The sequence below is a fragment of the Nipponia nippon genome, unplaced genomic scaffold, assembly GCF_047370975.1.
Source record: "Nipponia nippon isolate SJK-2023a ecotype South Korea unplaced genomic scaffold, ASM4737097v1 scaffold_13, whole genome shotgun sequence".
Lineage (NCBI taxonomy): Eukaryota > Metazoa > Chordata > Aves > Pelecaniformes > Threskiornithidae > Nipponia > Nipponia nippon.
The window spans coordinates 14165524-14180324 of NW_028262324.1; the positions used below are offsets into that span (position 1 = coordinate 14165524).

Below are 14801 nucleotides of genomic sequence, written 5' to 3' on the forward strand. Positions count from 1 at the left end.
GCAAAAGCGAGTTCCCACCCTTGGGATGGATATGAAAGATGACTTTTGTGAGACAGGTTTTAAAGACTAGGATTAAAAGCACAGAATTCAGTTTAGTTTCATGGAGCAGATTGAGGAGGACGGTATGAAAAAGGCCAGTGTAGATAACCCGTGTCAGGCAGGTGGGGAGCGGTGCATTGCCCAGCCATGTCAAGAAAGTCTCTCTGGTCTGGTTGGATGAGGACTTGGTGGGTAGAAGACCACCAGGCCTGAGCCGGGGGTTCCTGCTTGGTCTGGCAGCTGCTCCGTGCTGTAGGCAAGAGGCCCGAGAAGCTGTCCTACAGCACAAACCGGTGACTGCAGAGAGCACTACAAAGCTAGCAAGGATGCTTAAGATCTCTTCTTGTTTCTAAGAAGTGGGAATGAGATTTGGTCCTTGCTACTTGGCAGCTGGGAGACCAGTTCCCAACCCCTTGCTGTGTCAGTGACTGTCCAACCGCCCCAGGAATTCACAGGAAAATAACAGTTTGAGCTCATTTGCCTTCCTTCTTTTACTTGTTCTCAGGGTCCTGCTGGTGTTCCTGGTCCCAAAGGTAACCAGGTAAGTGAAGCTGATCTTCCTCCTGGGATAGCTTTCATGCTGTAGTCAGCAGAGGCATTTAAAGCCTACCTTAGGCACAGCCTTCGACGGCACAGCCTGCTTTTCCTTCTTTCCAATGAAAATTCTCCGGAGCAGGCACCAACAAAACCCTCTCTGGGCCCATTTTTCCTGCATTGGCGAAGGAGATGTAGTCTGGTCTAATGGAGACACGACAACGCTGTGATAGAAACGCTAGACTCCTGCCGTTCCTTTTCTAACCACGCGGTATGCCGTCTATGAGCTCCTCGCGTCGTATTCCTCCCAAATTAAGTTCAGAAGCGCAGCTTTTCGCTGAACATCGCATGCCTGATGGAGAGGATTCGTCCTAGCCTCCAAGCTTGGCAGACTGATAGACTAATTCCATCTTTCACTTTTTGCTGCTTCACTTCCAAAGTTGGATTAATCTCAGTGACGACCTTTTGAGCCAGTTTTCCTCAAATAGATGACTTTTGTTAATTCATGACTGTGTTTTTGCAGAAAACGAGTGCTTTTCCAGCAAGCGTTGCTTGTTTTGTTTACCAGTGTCAGTGTCTGTGCGGTCCCTGTTTTGTTGCTAAGGGAAAGACCAACCTAACCCGCATTTCTCTTGAAATAACTTCTTCTCTAAAGCCATATAGCCACCATAATGATGTTCGTTACCTGCTCTAATTGCTGTTTAATGATTCAGCTCTGCTGCAGAGCGTTCGGGGCGGGAAGAGCGCAGATTGCAGCGATTCGTGTCGCCCCAGCGATGCTCGAATTGCACACGCTGCGGGGGTGATCGGCAAATTGATGCTCCTTGTCAGGGCCAGGAAAATTAATGTCACCAGAGCTTTAACCACCCTTATGTTAGGGTCCCCAGACAGAGTGGAGAGGGATGGTCCTCGCCAAGTGATGGATCGCTTCTGTTTAAGGGTGGGATGAAGCTGTTCTGCAGATGACTCTTTCCGCTGAGGAAGCCGAGAGGACACAGCCGCGCCGGACACTGAACATTGAGCTGTCATTGCAAACGCACGTTTGCTGTGAGACCCAGAGCTGCAGAACCGGAGATTTAGATTCCCTGTAAGAGAAATGCCAGTGCCAGCCTGCGGATGTCCTTCATGGCCACCCTGTCAGGGCTCTCATCTGTACGAATTCAGCCTTTCATCCACGTACCAGCCTGCGGCAAAGGGCACCAAGCCCTCGTGCAAGCTGCCTTGCACCACGCGTGCTGTTGTCAGTGGGGAACAGCTACTGTAGAGTTCAGCTTTGGGAAGAGAGAACTTCCTCTTGCTGGAGCAGCTGTGGGAGCTGCTGAGTGCCCCCATCTCCCTCAGGAGCTGAGGTTACCCAGGTCTCAGAGTGAGCCTATTGTCAATAATCTTTGTGCAGCAAGAGGTGTAGTGTTAATTCTGGTATCTCGCTTTCAGGGCATTGCTGGAGCAGATGGCCTCCCAGGTGACAAAGGAGAACTGGTAGGTGTCCTTAAATTCAGTAGAATTGACTCCTCAAATAACAGATGGGTCTAGAGAACCGTGAATCGAGAACTAACATGGGCAGTCAGAGTTAACCATCCGAGAGCTCCAACCCTGCTGGCTGCAAAAAGGAGAAGGCAACCCGAGCCTCTCCGCCACGGTATTCCCGGTGCGCGGCAGCTCTCCTCTCGGCGTCAGGAAGCGCGGGGCAGCTGCCGTGGCCTTCGCAGAACTGTGCCGCATCAGCACTCGTTTCTCACTTCGCTCCTCAGGGCGGCTGACGTTGCTCGGTCTGTGGGGGCTTTGGTCCACCTCAAGAAGCGGCCAGGTTGCCTGGACCTGTGTCCTGCATCGGTACCCAGGCCGAGTCCCGGCGTCCGAGTCCTCTCCCTGCCGTGCCAGGGCTGAACCCGGTCCCCAGCACCCTGTTATCATTCCTGGCCCCTTTGCTAGAAAAGCCCACGAGGTGCCATGTACGTGGCGTCGCGGCTTCCCGGAGCTTGGGAGATTTGACTTTAGATGCGCGTTTTCTGAATGGCTCATTCTTTATTTCCCTTTTCTTTCTAACAGGGTCCCTTTGGTCCCCCCGGCCAAAAAGGAGAGGTATGTGGCAGCCACCGCGGGCTCATGCCCCAAAGGCTTTGGGAGTAAACATGCTTATCGCATCTTTCGATGACGTATCTCCATAAATTACGTTCTGGCGTTGATTCCTAGAAGCATATTTTTGTCACGGCCATGCTATAAAATCTATGACAATGACAATTTTCTGTGCCATTCGAAACATTCAAATGTGCGTGGTCATTTTGCTGCAGCACGGACTCTTACTCTCATGACTTATATACATAAAACCACCCATACGATGTAAGAGATGTACGTGTTCAGCCAGATCAGTTAGGGAAACCTGAAGAAAGGCGTAACAATTCCCCATGAGAAGGAACGGACCATGTCTTCTGTCTTAATTATTTGGGTTTTTTTTCTTCATTACAGCCAGGAAAAAGGGGAGAACTTGGTCCAAAAGGTGTCCAAGGACCCAATGGGACAGCTGGAGTACCAGGGATCCCAGGACACCCGGGGCCCATGGGCCATCAGGGGGAGCAAGGCGTTCCCGGCATCACGGGAAAACCTGGGCCTCCTGTAAGTATTATCTGCCCCTGGGGCGCAGCCAAGGAGTCTCTGAAGTGAATAAAGGGATTGTGGATTCTGGATGCATATTCAAAAAAAAATAAGGTCCCGCATTTGAGCAGGCAAAAGTAGGTACCTGTGCGTGCAAGCCGACAGTCTTGCATCAAGAGTTTACCAGTGCAAAAAGATGAACAGTTTGCAGGCTTCAGAACTGAAGCCCCCCGAATGGATGCCTGGAGAATTAACCTTCTCTCACAGTGATGCAGGCACGGATTATCTGCGTCCGCGGGAACGGGCCGCAGGCCACTGTTCTCCTTACAAAAGTGAGTTAGAGGTTGGTCATTTAAAAACACAACTCCTATTCACTGCTTCACGTTAGACCTCTGTCTTGGTCCAGAGCTCATGTTTCATCATTCAGGAAAGGCCAGATAAGCCCCACATTAAATATCTGGCCTGACATTAAAATTAATCTCTGCCATTGATATGACAGAGCTTCTGAATTGAAGCCGTTGGCTTTTGAAGAGGGGGAAAAAACCCACTCCTCTTCACGCGGGATCCCGTGCTTCTTACTGAGCTGCTGGAACCGAGTTCCCCGTCCTGAAGCTTCTGTCAGGGACGATTATCGATAGCGCGGTTTGTGTAAGGACAGATACTCCTGTTAATTGCAGGGCAAAGAGGCCAGCGAACAACATATAAGAGAGCTCTGCGGGGAAATGATAAATGGTGAGTATTACTGAGAGAAAACTGACTTTAGTTACCATATCGAGCTGAAGATGAGTAGATCCTGAGCATAAGATGGCTCCTGCGATTTGTTATTTTTCTGTCTCAATAAGGAAAAATATGTTGACCTTTAATGTAAGGAAATGATTCAGGAGGTCACCTTGTTGCCTGGGATGTCTTTCACTTTTCTAAAATCAGTATTTTTAAGTGATTCATCACGGCAACGTACAACGCGTGCCGAACGCAGCTTTGACCCAGGTGTCGCGCACGTGCGCTGGCGAGGGCGCCTGCCCCAGCCCGCGTCGTCCCGAGCTTCAGCTCCCACCTCCTCTCCCCGCCGCGGCGCACCCCGAGCCTCCTCCTTCCCCTCAAGTTACGGCTCTGCATTTAGAGGTTATGGTCGCCACTTGGGATGAAGTTAAACTCTGAAAGTTTGTTTCAGAAAACTTGTTTTAATTATTTAAGTATAGTTTTCTAGAATACTTGACATCTTTTAAAGTGGTGTAGGAAACACGAAATGTCAATGGCTTAAAACCCTGCAGATTTCTGACCAAAATCTCCCTCTGTGGAGGTTTAAAAAAATCAAAAGCCACAGAGGAGCTGAGAGGACAGAGGCAGTGCTTCCTCTCCTCCTGCCAGAAGCAGTGAGCGCGGGAGCGGCAGGGAGCAGGACCTGCCCGAGCACGCAGCTCTGCTTCGCCCTCAGACGCTCCCTGTCCAGCTGCTCGCGCCGTGAAGCGCGCTGGCGGCAGACGACGAACAGCCAAGCAAAGAGTGAAAACGTTGGACGTGCACTTTTTAATTGTTCTTTTCAGATCAAATTGCGCAGTTAGCTGCTAACCTGAGAAAGCCCTTGTCTCCGGGAATGACGGGTCGTCCGGGCCCAGCTGGGCCCCCGGGTCCTCCCGGAGCTCCGGGAAGCGTCGGGCATCCTGGTCCTCGTGGTCCCCCTGGATACAGGGGGCCAACAGGAGAACTCGGTGATCCTGGTCCCAGAGGTAAGACTAAACCAACCGGCTTCTCTTTTATGCCCACTGAAATAAACGGCAAACTTGTTCTAATTTCAGCAGCAGAGGAGAAAAGCTCAGGCCGCGGGCAGCCGAGGGAGTTCTGGAGGAGGGCGGTTTTGCCTCTTTAGGGCTGCGGTGTAAGCGGAGATCCTGGCGCTGTCCTGAGGACTTTGAGCTCCTCTCGGTCCTTCCCCGTCCTGTCCTTGGATCCAGCCGCAGCGCACAACTCACTGCCGAAATTGTCTGTTTATGATTAAAGGTGACGCCGGCGAGAAGGGAGATAAGGGACCTGTTGGGCAGGGTATTGATGGGCCTGACGGCGATCAAGGACTTCAAGGTAAGGCTGCGCAAATCATTTAATAAACCATGACTAAAGTAAAGGCTTAAGAGGGACAGCTCTGCACATTGTTGGCAGTATATTATCGTCGCTTTGTCCCTGTAACTACAGCAGGGCTCTTTTCCTGTGGGTACAGCAGGCGCCGACAATTTGAACAGCAGAACTTAATTAGCACATCCCCTCTGCACACCGCTGCTGCCTGGGCCTGGCCGCGTTGGAGCACGTTTGTGAGACAGGCAGCTGGGCCAGCCAGCCTCTTCCTTTGCTCTCCCTTTCTTCCACTAACGGCTGCGAAAGGTCAGGAGCTGTTATAGATCGGGAAGGCAGAACCCTTCTCAACTGCTCCCATGCGGCTGCCAGTGTCAGAAGGCTGTTATTTTCAGTGGTACTTCACACGCAGTAACGAACTAGTTAATTAACGAGTAGCGTACCAGTTCATTTAAAGGTGTGTAACAGCTGTGAGGCTCCAGGTGAAGGCAGAGGGATCACGCCTGCTGCCTGGCTCCTGACGGACACGGGTCTTTTTGATGCCCGCGGTGAAAGCTACAGCCTGCGCTACCGGCTGTAGTCCTCCGCCAGTCGGTTCGTCTTTCTGGATCGAACAAGAGAAATCGGGGACAATATTTCATTTTACCAGAAACAAATATAACTTCCTAGTGCAATGATTTTGAGAGATAGCCGTGTTCTTGCTCTGGACCTGGTTACAATCCCAGCTCCTGAAGTCATGAATCCTTTATCAGAGGACTCAAAGATTAGTTTATGCAAATTCATTAATATCTATTAGAAACTCGGAAGAATATTCTTTATTTTGCTCGCCTGTTAAAGCAGCTTTTCTAATTATGATTACATCTGCACAACGATTAAGTTACAGGCACCAAAAGCAGACTCTGCATCCATATAATTTCATAAAACCAGAGTATTTATACCCAGTTGTCTTAGATTCTGCCATAAAATAATTGCATTAATCCACAAAGGCTTTCTTTTCCAAAGCGTGTAAGACGAGGCTATGTTGAAGGCGTTAGATACCGAGGGCATCTCCCCTACTCACGAAGCGCAAGCGGACCAACAGCAGGTGCAATTCAGCACTTGCACGAATAAAAGAATCGGGCACTACCCCGATAAGGACGGGATGCGGGTTCATAGACCACCCGGTACCGCGGCCCCTCAGGAGACACAGTCCTATGTTACCCTACTGAAGCAAGCTTCAGTAGCTTGCTGTCACAAAAATTCCTGTTTTGTGAATTACGTTTGGCATCTGAAGGAAAAAAGAAATTATAAAAACCCGATAGCTTGAGTCCACCCAAAGCAGAAATTCTTTTTGCCAATAACCAAAATATGTATTTCATTGTGAGCACATTTTTGGAATAAGACAGAGGCATAAAGGAAACTCCTCCTCTGTAACGTCGGGGAGATGTTCTGTATCATCAGTCTCTCTGCTCTCCTTCTCAGGATCTGAATTACAACCAGACTAAGGAGGTGCAACGCCTGGAGGCAGCTGAAGGCCGCTGCCTCCCGCTACGGGGCGAGCTGGGGGCCAGGGAGGAGGGACAGTTGTGAGGGCTCCCGGTGTCACAAAAGCTGTGAGCTCACCCACCAGGGTGTCCCTTGAGCCGGCTATTCGGGGACGATGTAAAATGATTCCGGTTGTAAATCACTTGTTATTATTCCTGGGGTCGTACGCTAACTGGGGCGGTACCGAGGTGGGAGCCCGTTCTGCAGTGGGCTATACCGAGGTAATTCCAGTAAATCCAGAGGTGCTCTAAAAAATCCAACGCACGTACTCCAGATTCAGGCTAAATTTATTCAACACCTTGTACTCAACAGGCCGTAACAAGTCTGATGTACAGACACTCAAAGGATTTTAAGAACTCTAAAAGTAATACACATACATACACACATATATATATATTAAAAAAAAAAAAAAGGGAAGGAAATAATTCCTGTAATCTTTTCCCCCTTCTTGTTTAGGACCGCCTGGTGTACCTGGAATTACTAAAAATGGTCGCGATGGTGCTCAGGGTGAACCCGGTCTTCCAGGGGATCCCGGTACTCCTGGTGCTGTTGGGGCTCAGGGAACTCCAGGAATATGTGACACGTCGGCTTGCATGGGAGCTGTTGGAGCATCAACTTCCAAAAAATCATAGAACAACAGTGCAAGAAGTGGAGAAGTGACTGAATATTTAAATAAACAGTGCATTGTAAGAAAAGAGACAGAGCCCTCCTAGTGATAAATGGACAGATGTTCCTTCTATTGTATTAAGTGGAGACTTTGACACAGTTCTATGAAAAAGAAAGCATCAGACGAAAGCTTTAATTAAAAGATGCTCTCCTCCCCCCAGTTATTTTCCAGAATTGTTACTGCTAAGCCACCTCACCTTCCCTTCCTCCCTTTGTTCAAGAGAGCCGCAAGAGGAAGCATTGCTCCTTTCTACCCTCACCCCCAAGCTCACGACTTCTCTGTTGAAGCGTTTGAGCCCCGTCAATTGAATTCCCTGGTGCTGCTCCCCCTGCCTTCAGTTAGCGCGCAGCCCCGCAGGAGCTCCGCGGTGTTACGGCAGCAGTGCAAACGAGGCACTGAAATAGCCCCTATTTTAATATCCCGAAATTCTGGCCTAAGGAAAGACCATAGCTTACGTCTGTGCTGTCAGTTTTCAGATTGCACCTCAAATACTTGCCAAGACTAGTAAATAGCAATCCTCTTGCAATCCGATTCTGCAACAGGTGTAATGTATATATTTGAATTTGCAGGGGAGAATTTTTGTATATTTCCATATGATAAGAGAGGAAATGAAGTAACAGCATTTTCACGACCTCTACTTAAGCTATTTGCACAGTAATTGTGAACGAAACCCCAACCAAGAAAGGATGCTCTTCTAACTCCAGCCAAACACACCTGTATGAACTGTTGTAAAAATAAAAGGAGTTTTTTTTAACCTGTTCTTTGTGATATTGTAAGTGTCATTATGCACATCAAATTAACTCAGCTGAACTCCATTTTCCAGAAGTGGTTTTACTAGGATGGTTTGGAAATAAATTGCTGCAAAATTGTCCATATCCGTGATTTAAAACAGTATTTATTTTGGGAGACCTTTTTGTACTTTAAAACCTGTTAGCATCATCTATTTTAAAAAATTAATAAAACCACTCTCAGCTCACACACTATTCTATCTCGGCCCTGTATGCTAAAGCTTATGAACAAAGGAGCGGTATTAATCTTTAAATATGAAAATAGTTTCTGCGTTTAAATAATCTACTGTTTACAATATGCCACTCTTGGCCTAACAATACAAGAAACTGTTGGACAGTTCTGTGATAGACATTAAAAATAGTACTGTATTTTATAAAAAAAAAAATGCTAACACCATTGTATTACTTTTCAGGGCCAAGTACTTTAAAGTATGTATGGCAACTGCGAACTTCTTAATATCAGCACAGCTTAGAAACTATGCACTTACTCAACCAATCTAGCCTTTAAATTTTTAATGGCAAAAATGGGTATTCTAATATGGTAACTTTAATTTCTTTTTACACTTGAAGAGTACATTTGCATCGAGTCATTAAAATAACAGGGCAGACAGTTGTAGAACATCAATTCCTAACTGTACAGGATCATGTTTTAAAAAAAAAACCCCAAAGCAGAACCACAAACAGAAACAGAACCTATTTTTTGTAACTAAAGGGGAAAAATACTTAGCTGTCATGACATTTTCTTGTAGCTTTTGGTCCCAAAGCCCCTCTAACAGAGCACTGATTTCTATTGCTGGTAGTTACATTCATTTCCGTTTTGAATAAAGAATGGTTTCTTTAAAGCTCTATTTATATATTTTCACAAGCTATACTTTGCAATTCATATTCAGCACGTAAACGGAGAAAATAAATACAGTTTGGGCCGCTGCTAGCCACATGCGTCATACATTTCAAGGCGGTCGGTTCAGACTACTTGGTCTCCGTAGCTGTGCGTGTTTTCCTGCACTGGACACGTTACAAATGAGTCTGATCTTGCTATTTTTAGTCTCCTGCCTGTTTTACCACAGAACACAGTCTCAAATTCCTAAAAAAAAATCAAAATACAAAAAATAAGTAACAATTCTGTTTAATGTAGATACGTACTTGAGATGTATCTTTCTGTTGCACTAGAGTCTTGGAAAAACCAGCTTTCATAGGAAGTGCTGAGGAGCCATCCCAGTATCTTGACACGCAGGTTTTCCTACGCACATTCCCTCTACTGTCTCAAGATACTGCGCAGAGCCAGAATTACTCTGGGCTGCAACTACTGGTGCGGTTGCATGGGAGCTGCTTATAGGGCACATAAACCCTCACGACTCTCACCCACTTTGAGAGAGCGTGGGCACGGCGCTGGGAAGTCCATCACTTACTTAACTACCAGCTCACAAAAGCCAGCTAGAAGACAACTCCGTGAAACGAGCAGAAAATAGAGAAAATGAAGGAGGGGAGGGCGGGGAGGAATGATTGAGGAGGACCTCAATTCTACATTGTTGTCTAGATAGTATCAGGCTCAGGAACCGGGCTAACTAAAAGAAAACAAAAATTAAAATTTGATCTGAAAACCCTGACTAAGGACAGCCTGTGATTTCACACTACTGAACTGAAACTGCCGTGAGGACAGCTACTCAAAATAAGGCGTTTTTAAAAGGAAGTTTCAATGATACAGAGGTCCTTCACAAACAGCATCAAGCAGAAGCATTCCATAGACTTTGAGCTATGTTACGATAGCTTTAAAACATTTCACATTTTTTTATCGAGAACAAAAATGAAATTAGGTTTAAAACCTGTTTCAGAGAATCACCATGCCTTTCCTGGATGTACTTCAGAAACGCAGTTGTCCATTGCAAAGTTGTTGCCTTATCAGTATCAACAGTACAGAACGGAACCAGAAGATTCAGCTCATCGCAACAAATCCGGATTCTGCGCCTGCAGGCAAATACAAAAGGTTACCAACCGATGGGCGAGAAGGAAGGAAAAAAATAAAAAAAGGAAGACTACTCACATGCACTGCAAGCCATCGACTTTGGGGGCTCCTTTTTGTTTGCTACAAGTTTTGTATTTATTTGTTTATTAGTCACGTTATACGCAAGTTACCTTATCTTTACAGAACTGGTTAAATGTTTTGAAATCTTTTTGTTTGTTTGTAGAGTAAAAAAACCAACAAAGACCAAAGACGAGCACAGTGAAACATACATATTTTTCCCTCTAACAAACACAAACCTTCACCACCTGCATTGCTTTTTCTGGTAAGTAAAACAAAATATGTCAAATTTACATTTTACTCTGGATAATGACAGGAGTATTACAGTATCGGTATTTCAGGCTTCAAAACCTTTGTCTTGCCACCGCTCACAGAAGTTACCTTCTGTCTCTCTCCATGCGGTTATGTCTTTCTCTTCGCTGAGCGATTCCATCCTGCGTACTGCTTTGCACCTGCATACTTGAATTTGACTGTGCTGGCTGCCAAGGACCCTGGGCAGATGCCGTACTCTGGCTATCATCACACATATTCTGAATTTCACTAAGAGGTTTGCGATCTATGTTTGTATCCGATGGGCTTAGTCGGCTGCAACTTTTTCTGTTTATCACTTGCTTGCATAAGGTGTCTTCTTGGAAAAACAAAGAGGAAAAGAAGAACCCATTTATAACCCTCCCACTAACGGCTGAAAATTAAGATCATGGAAATTTCTTTTTTGTCACTTTATTTATGTGGAATAATCTTTGAAGCTTTATTGACAACCAAGATTGACCCTTACAGCAACGCACGTTCTTCGGAAGCCCTAAGGCACCGCTTGCTGTTTCCTCAGAGCCCACTGAGATCAGGCCTGCCTTTGGTGAGCGTTTGAGGCAGTCCTTTACCTGTTCTTCAGTTTAATACGGACTGGATCTGCTCTATCAACTTTGGGGTCAAAGGGTGTAGAAAGAAACCAGTTGCTTACTCTAGGCCCAGATTTTCCAAGGCACTTTGCAACCTTGGGTTTTCTCACTGCAAGGCAGAATTGCTAAACAATTTTGAAAGTACGGCTAAAATCATAGGTGTTGAATTTTTTTGAAAAATCTAGCCCCATATTGCCTACAGCACATCTCCGACATGAAAAACACACCTCCTACGATTCACTAAAATCATATTCATTCTAAAAAACACACAAACTCAGAAAAAATCGTAGATTTGAAGGCCAAGAGAAAGCTAAGTGAAAAGAAGACAAAGGGTTTACCTCCAACTTTAATCCAAACTTCCTCAGGCAAAGCTTTATTCATCGCACCTGCTGTCTGTTTTGTGGATTCAATTTCCTGATAGCAGAAAGAGAATGTCTTGGGTATCCCAAGGTCTTGATGTTTGGCAGCTTCCAAAATAGTACAAGACGTTCCAGAGGTCTGTAAAAACCAAAAAAGAAACACCGAGAGGACAACATACATTAAAAAGAGACTATTTTGATGTCTTCACGTTAGCTTCTTAAGTTTTAGCCCCATGATTCAATGTGTCGTATCAGAATAAATCCCAATTACTTCTGCACACTACAACCATAGGATTTTAACAGATTGCTGATTTTTTGGGGGATACCTCTGACATTTCTGAGTGCCGTGCTATCACTCTTGCTTCAGAGGTTACTGCGAGTTGGGGAAAAAATAAATTTTTAATCTAATCTATCAAAATGAATTAGAAAAAAAAAAGGAACCATAGAAAATGGCACTAAGTGTCTCCTTCTTGTCTTGTGCAGATGATACATTGATAAACTCAAGAAAAAACGTCCTTCTAGTAAGAAACCTAATGGCCTATTGATCATTACCTGGATGCCCGTTATTACAAATGACATAACTGCCACACAATTGATTCGTGTGGCAAATCGCTTTTGATGGTCCTAAAGATGAACATAAAAATAAGTAACTCGCATTACAGATCATTCCGATCATCCCTATCGCAACCATGTCACACTTTGACACAAACCTTTAGAACGATAGTACACCTCGGAGGTTAACATTATTAGCATTTGAAATTAGCAGAGTACAACTAGCGGGGAATAGGTTATCATCTACCTGCGCTTGTGAGGGATTAGCGCTCGCCGCAGTAGAACATGCGTTCATAGTAAATAACGGGTATGTGAACTGTAAAGAAGGCGTGGCAGGTGCAGTCTTATTTTTTGCTACTGCAGTACACTTGTTTTCTTGCTGATGAAGAGGAACACCTATCAGTTCTGACGGCTGTCGAATCAATGTTACTAAACTTAAAAAAAAAAAAAACACACCACAGAAAACATACCAAATGGACTACTTGAAAATGAGTGCAGAAAAATTTACAGCTACACATACTTCTAGAAACTATCACCAAGAAACCACTTTCATTTACTGTAAACAGAAATCATTGTTATTGCCATATTGCCTACTTCAGGGACAAAAAAAAAAAAATCAGCTGAGAAGATATTCTGTTCTGTGCAGTAATATTCTGCCTTGTGCCTCGATAAACTGTTTTATCAGCACACTAATACAGTAACAGGGCCACACTGTAAAATGGTATTTTTGCTCCAAGTTTTACCCATTATCAGGCTTCCACATTGTAACACTAATCAGTTGCTCTTAGTATTTCATTATGATCAAGAATCTACTTTGCTATTAGCAAGTTGTATGGTAAAACTAGGTAATGATGTTCTTCTCTCACCTTTATTTACACTACATATTGTTATCAAGAATAACGTCGTAATTAATTTTGGAACTACATTCTGCACTATTTATGCTTTACACAGAGGGGCCTAATCTGAGGTCAGTGGAGTTGCAGCCACATTTGACCGGCACAGTTTAAAAAAGCCCAACCCATCATTCTCACGTATTAAAAAAAGTACTGTCCTTAGGTCTCACGTAGAAAATCAGTTTTCAACTATAGGATGATACATAGTTTTAACAACATAAACTAAAATTAATTGCAACACACTTGTTAAGAGTTACTCCAGATTCTTGGGGGTCTTGACATCTGGGGTTTTCTGTCTGGATGCTGTTGAATCTGTCTTCCAACCGAACTCTGACTGCAGATTTAGATCTAGGCTCTGGTGCCAGTGCCAAATTTTCAACGGGTACGTTTCCTTTATTCGCCCCAACAAAATTTTCACCATGTTTAACTTTTACTAAACTGTGTCCTGGGATGTCTACAGAGCTACTGTTAGGCGTTTTGCCCGTTTGGTTCAAAGGGAGGTTAGACTCGCTAAGTAACATCATTCTGAGCTCCTGAAAGTCAGCATAGCCCAAATGCGGGTTTGAACTTAGCAAACTGCTATCAGAAGATAATCCTGACTGACAGATAACGGGGTAAACCGCCCGGTTCCCAGCGCTGTTTGATGAACGCCCCTCCTGACCGGTGTTCAGTGAGGTCTGGTGCAGAGGGGGGTCTGCAGAGTCACCAGGCGAGGAGAAAGAATTGAGCCTAGCTTCCACTTCACCTTCGCTAGCTTGTGCCTCCGTATGTGAGTAAAGTATGTGCTGCAGCTGGGTACACTCAATTTCCATCATCTCCACCAGGCTGACGTCTGCGGTGGTGAAGCTAAGATTTTGCTCACCAAAGGAAACGTCACTTGAGCCTCCAGGTCCGCCAGCAACGGGAGCAGGATCGGGAACACTAGCTGTGCTTTGAGGAATGGAGGTCTGAGGCTCCTCTGGGGCCGACTCTGACATGACTACAGTAAACCTAATCAGTTACCAAGGTCTCTTTCAACAGTAAACCATAAAACCTGCGAAAATTATCAGTACTATCCATTAAAAAAGGCAAAAAAATTGCACTTAATACTGATTCCGTACCACTGCCAGGTAACGAAGCAAGGAACAAGCTCCTGATGGCGGGGTACCAGACCGCCTAACCGTGCCCCCCGCTCCAGCGGCCCCCTCTGAATCCCTCCCTCCCGCTCCAACACAGCCGCTCACAAGAAACGGATTTCACCTGCCAGCACCCGGCCTGGGGAGGGCGGCTCTGGGCACCCTGCTGCCTAAGCCTCCCTCAGAAGAGCCCCCATGTGCCTGCGGGCCCCAAGGCGGGGCGCGGGCCCCGGCTGACAGGAGCTGGGAGCAGCCAGCGCCCCCCCGCAACGCCCCGCGGGCGCAGGCTGCCCTCGGCGGCGGAGGAGGGGAGGGAGCCGCCGTCCCCCTCAGCCCGCCCTAACGCTCCGCACCCCCCGCAACCGCCGCTCCGCCCTGCGCCTGCGCCCTCCGCCGCCCCGCCCCTGAGGCGGTGCCAGCCGCGCTCCGCGCCTCAGGCGGCGGCTGCGACCCGGGCAGCGGCGGCGGGGAAGGGGCCGCCGCCGCCGCCGCCGCCGCGGAGCGATGGGCACCCAGCCCTCCTTCCCGGCCTGGCCTTGGCGCGGGTGTGTTTTGTCCAGCTCGGGCTGTGGGAAGCCGGCGAGGCGGGGTGGTGGAGCCCGGTCCGTGAGGGACCGGCCAGGGGAAACTGCCGAGAGCGGGGAAGCGGCGGCAGGCGGGCGAGGAGGCTCCCTGGAGCTCGCCGTCTCCCGTCCGAGGGCGAAGCCTCCCCGCTGAATGTGAACACCGCAAGGCTTGCTTCACGCCAAGCCGTTAAA

General features: G+C 46.8%; 2 protein-coding genes across 5 annotated transcripts in view; one reads left to right on the plus strand and one right to left on the minus strand.

Moving 5' to 3' along the window:
- The window catches only part of COL9A3 (collagen type IX alpha 3 chain), a 44891-nt gene extending 36291 nt beyond the window's left edge, over positions 1-8600 (plus strand). For 2 of the 4 annotated variants that reach the window (XM_087749825.1, XM_087749823.1), the window contains exons 26-33: positions 545-580; positions 2008-2052; positions 2623-2655; positions 3040-3186; positions 3843-3897; positions 4710-4892; positions 5164-5241; positions 7210-8598. In XM_087749825.1, the coding sequence (XP_087605951.1) occupies positions 545-580; positions 2008-2052; positions 2623-2655; positions 3040-3186; positions 3843-3897; positions 4710-4892; positions 5164-5241; positions 7210-7385 (753 nt within the window). In that variant the 3' untranslated portion in view covers positions 7386-8598. Of the gene's footprint in view, positions 1-544; positions 581-2007; positions 2053-2622; positions 2656-3039; positions 3187-3842; positions 3898-4709; positions 4893-5163; positions 5242-7209 lie in introns of those variants that run through there. The other 2 variants (XM_087749824.1, XM_087749826.1) reach the window with 2 other exon arrangements.
- A 203-nt stretch (positions 8601-8803) lies between these two features.
- Positions 8804-14318, minus strand: TCFL5 (transcription factor like 5). The gene is made up of 7 exons (XM_087749827.1): positions 14168-14318; positions 13172-13907; positions 12283-12469; positions 11463-11622; positions 10610-10856; positions 10032-10173; positions 8804-9292 (listed from the first exon to the last, which is right to left on the minus strand). Exons 2-7 carry the CDS (start codon positions 13903-13905, stop codon positions 9173-9175), a joined length of 1590 nt encoding a protein of 529 aa, XP_087605953.1. The 5' UTR covers positions 13906-13907; positions 14168-14318; the 3' UTR covers positions 8804-9172.
- Positions 14319-14801: the final 483 nt, after the last annotated feature.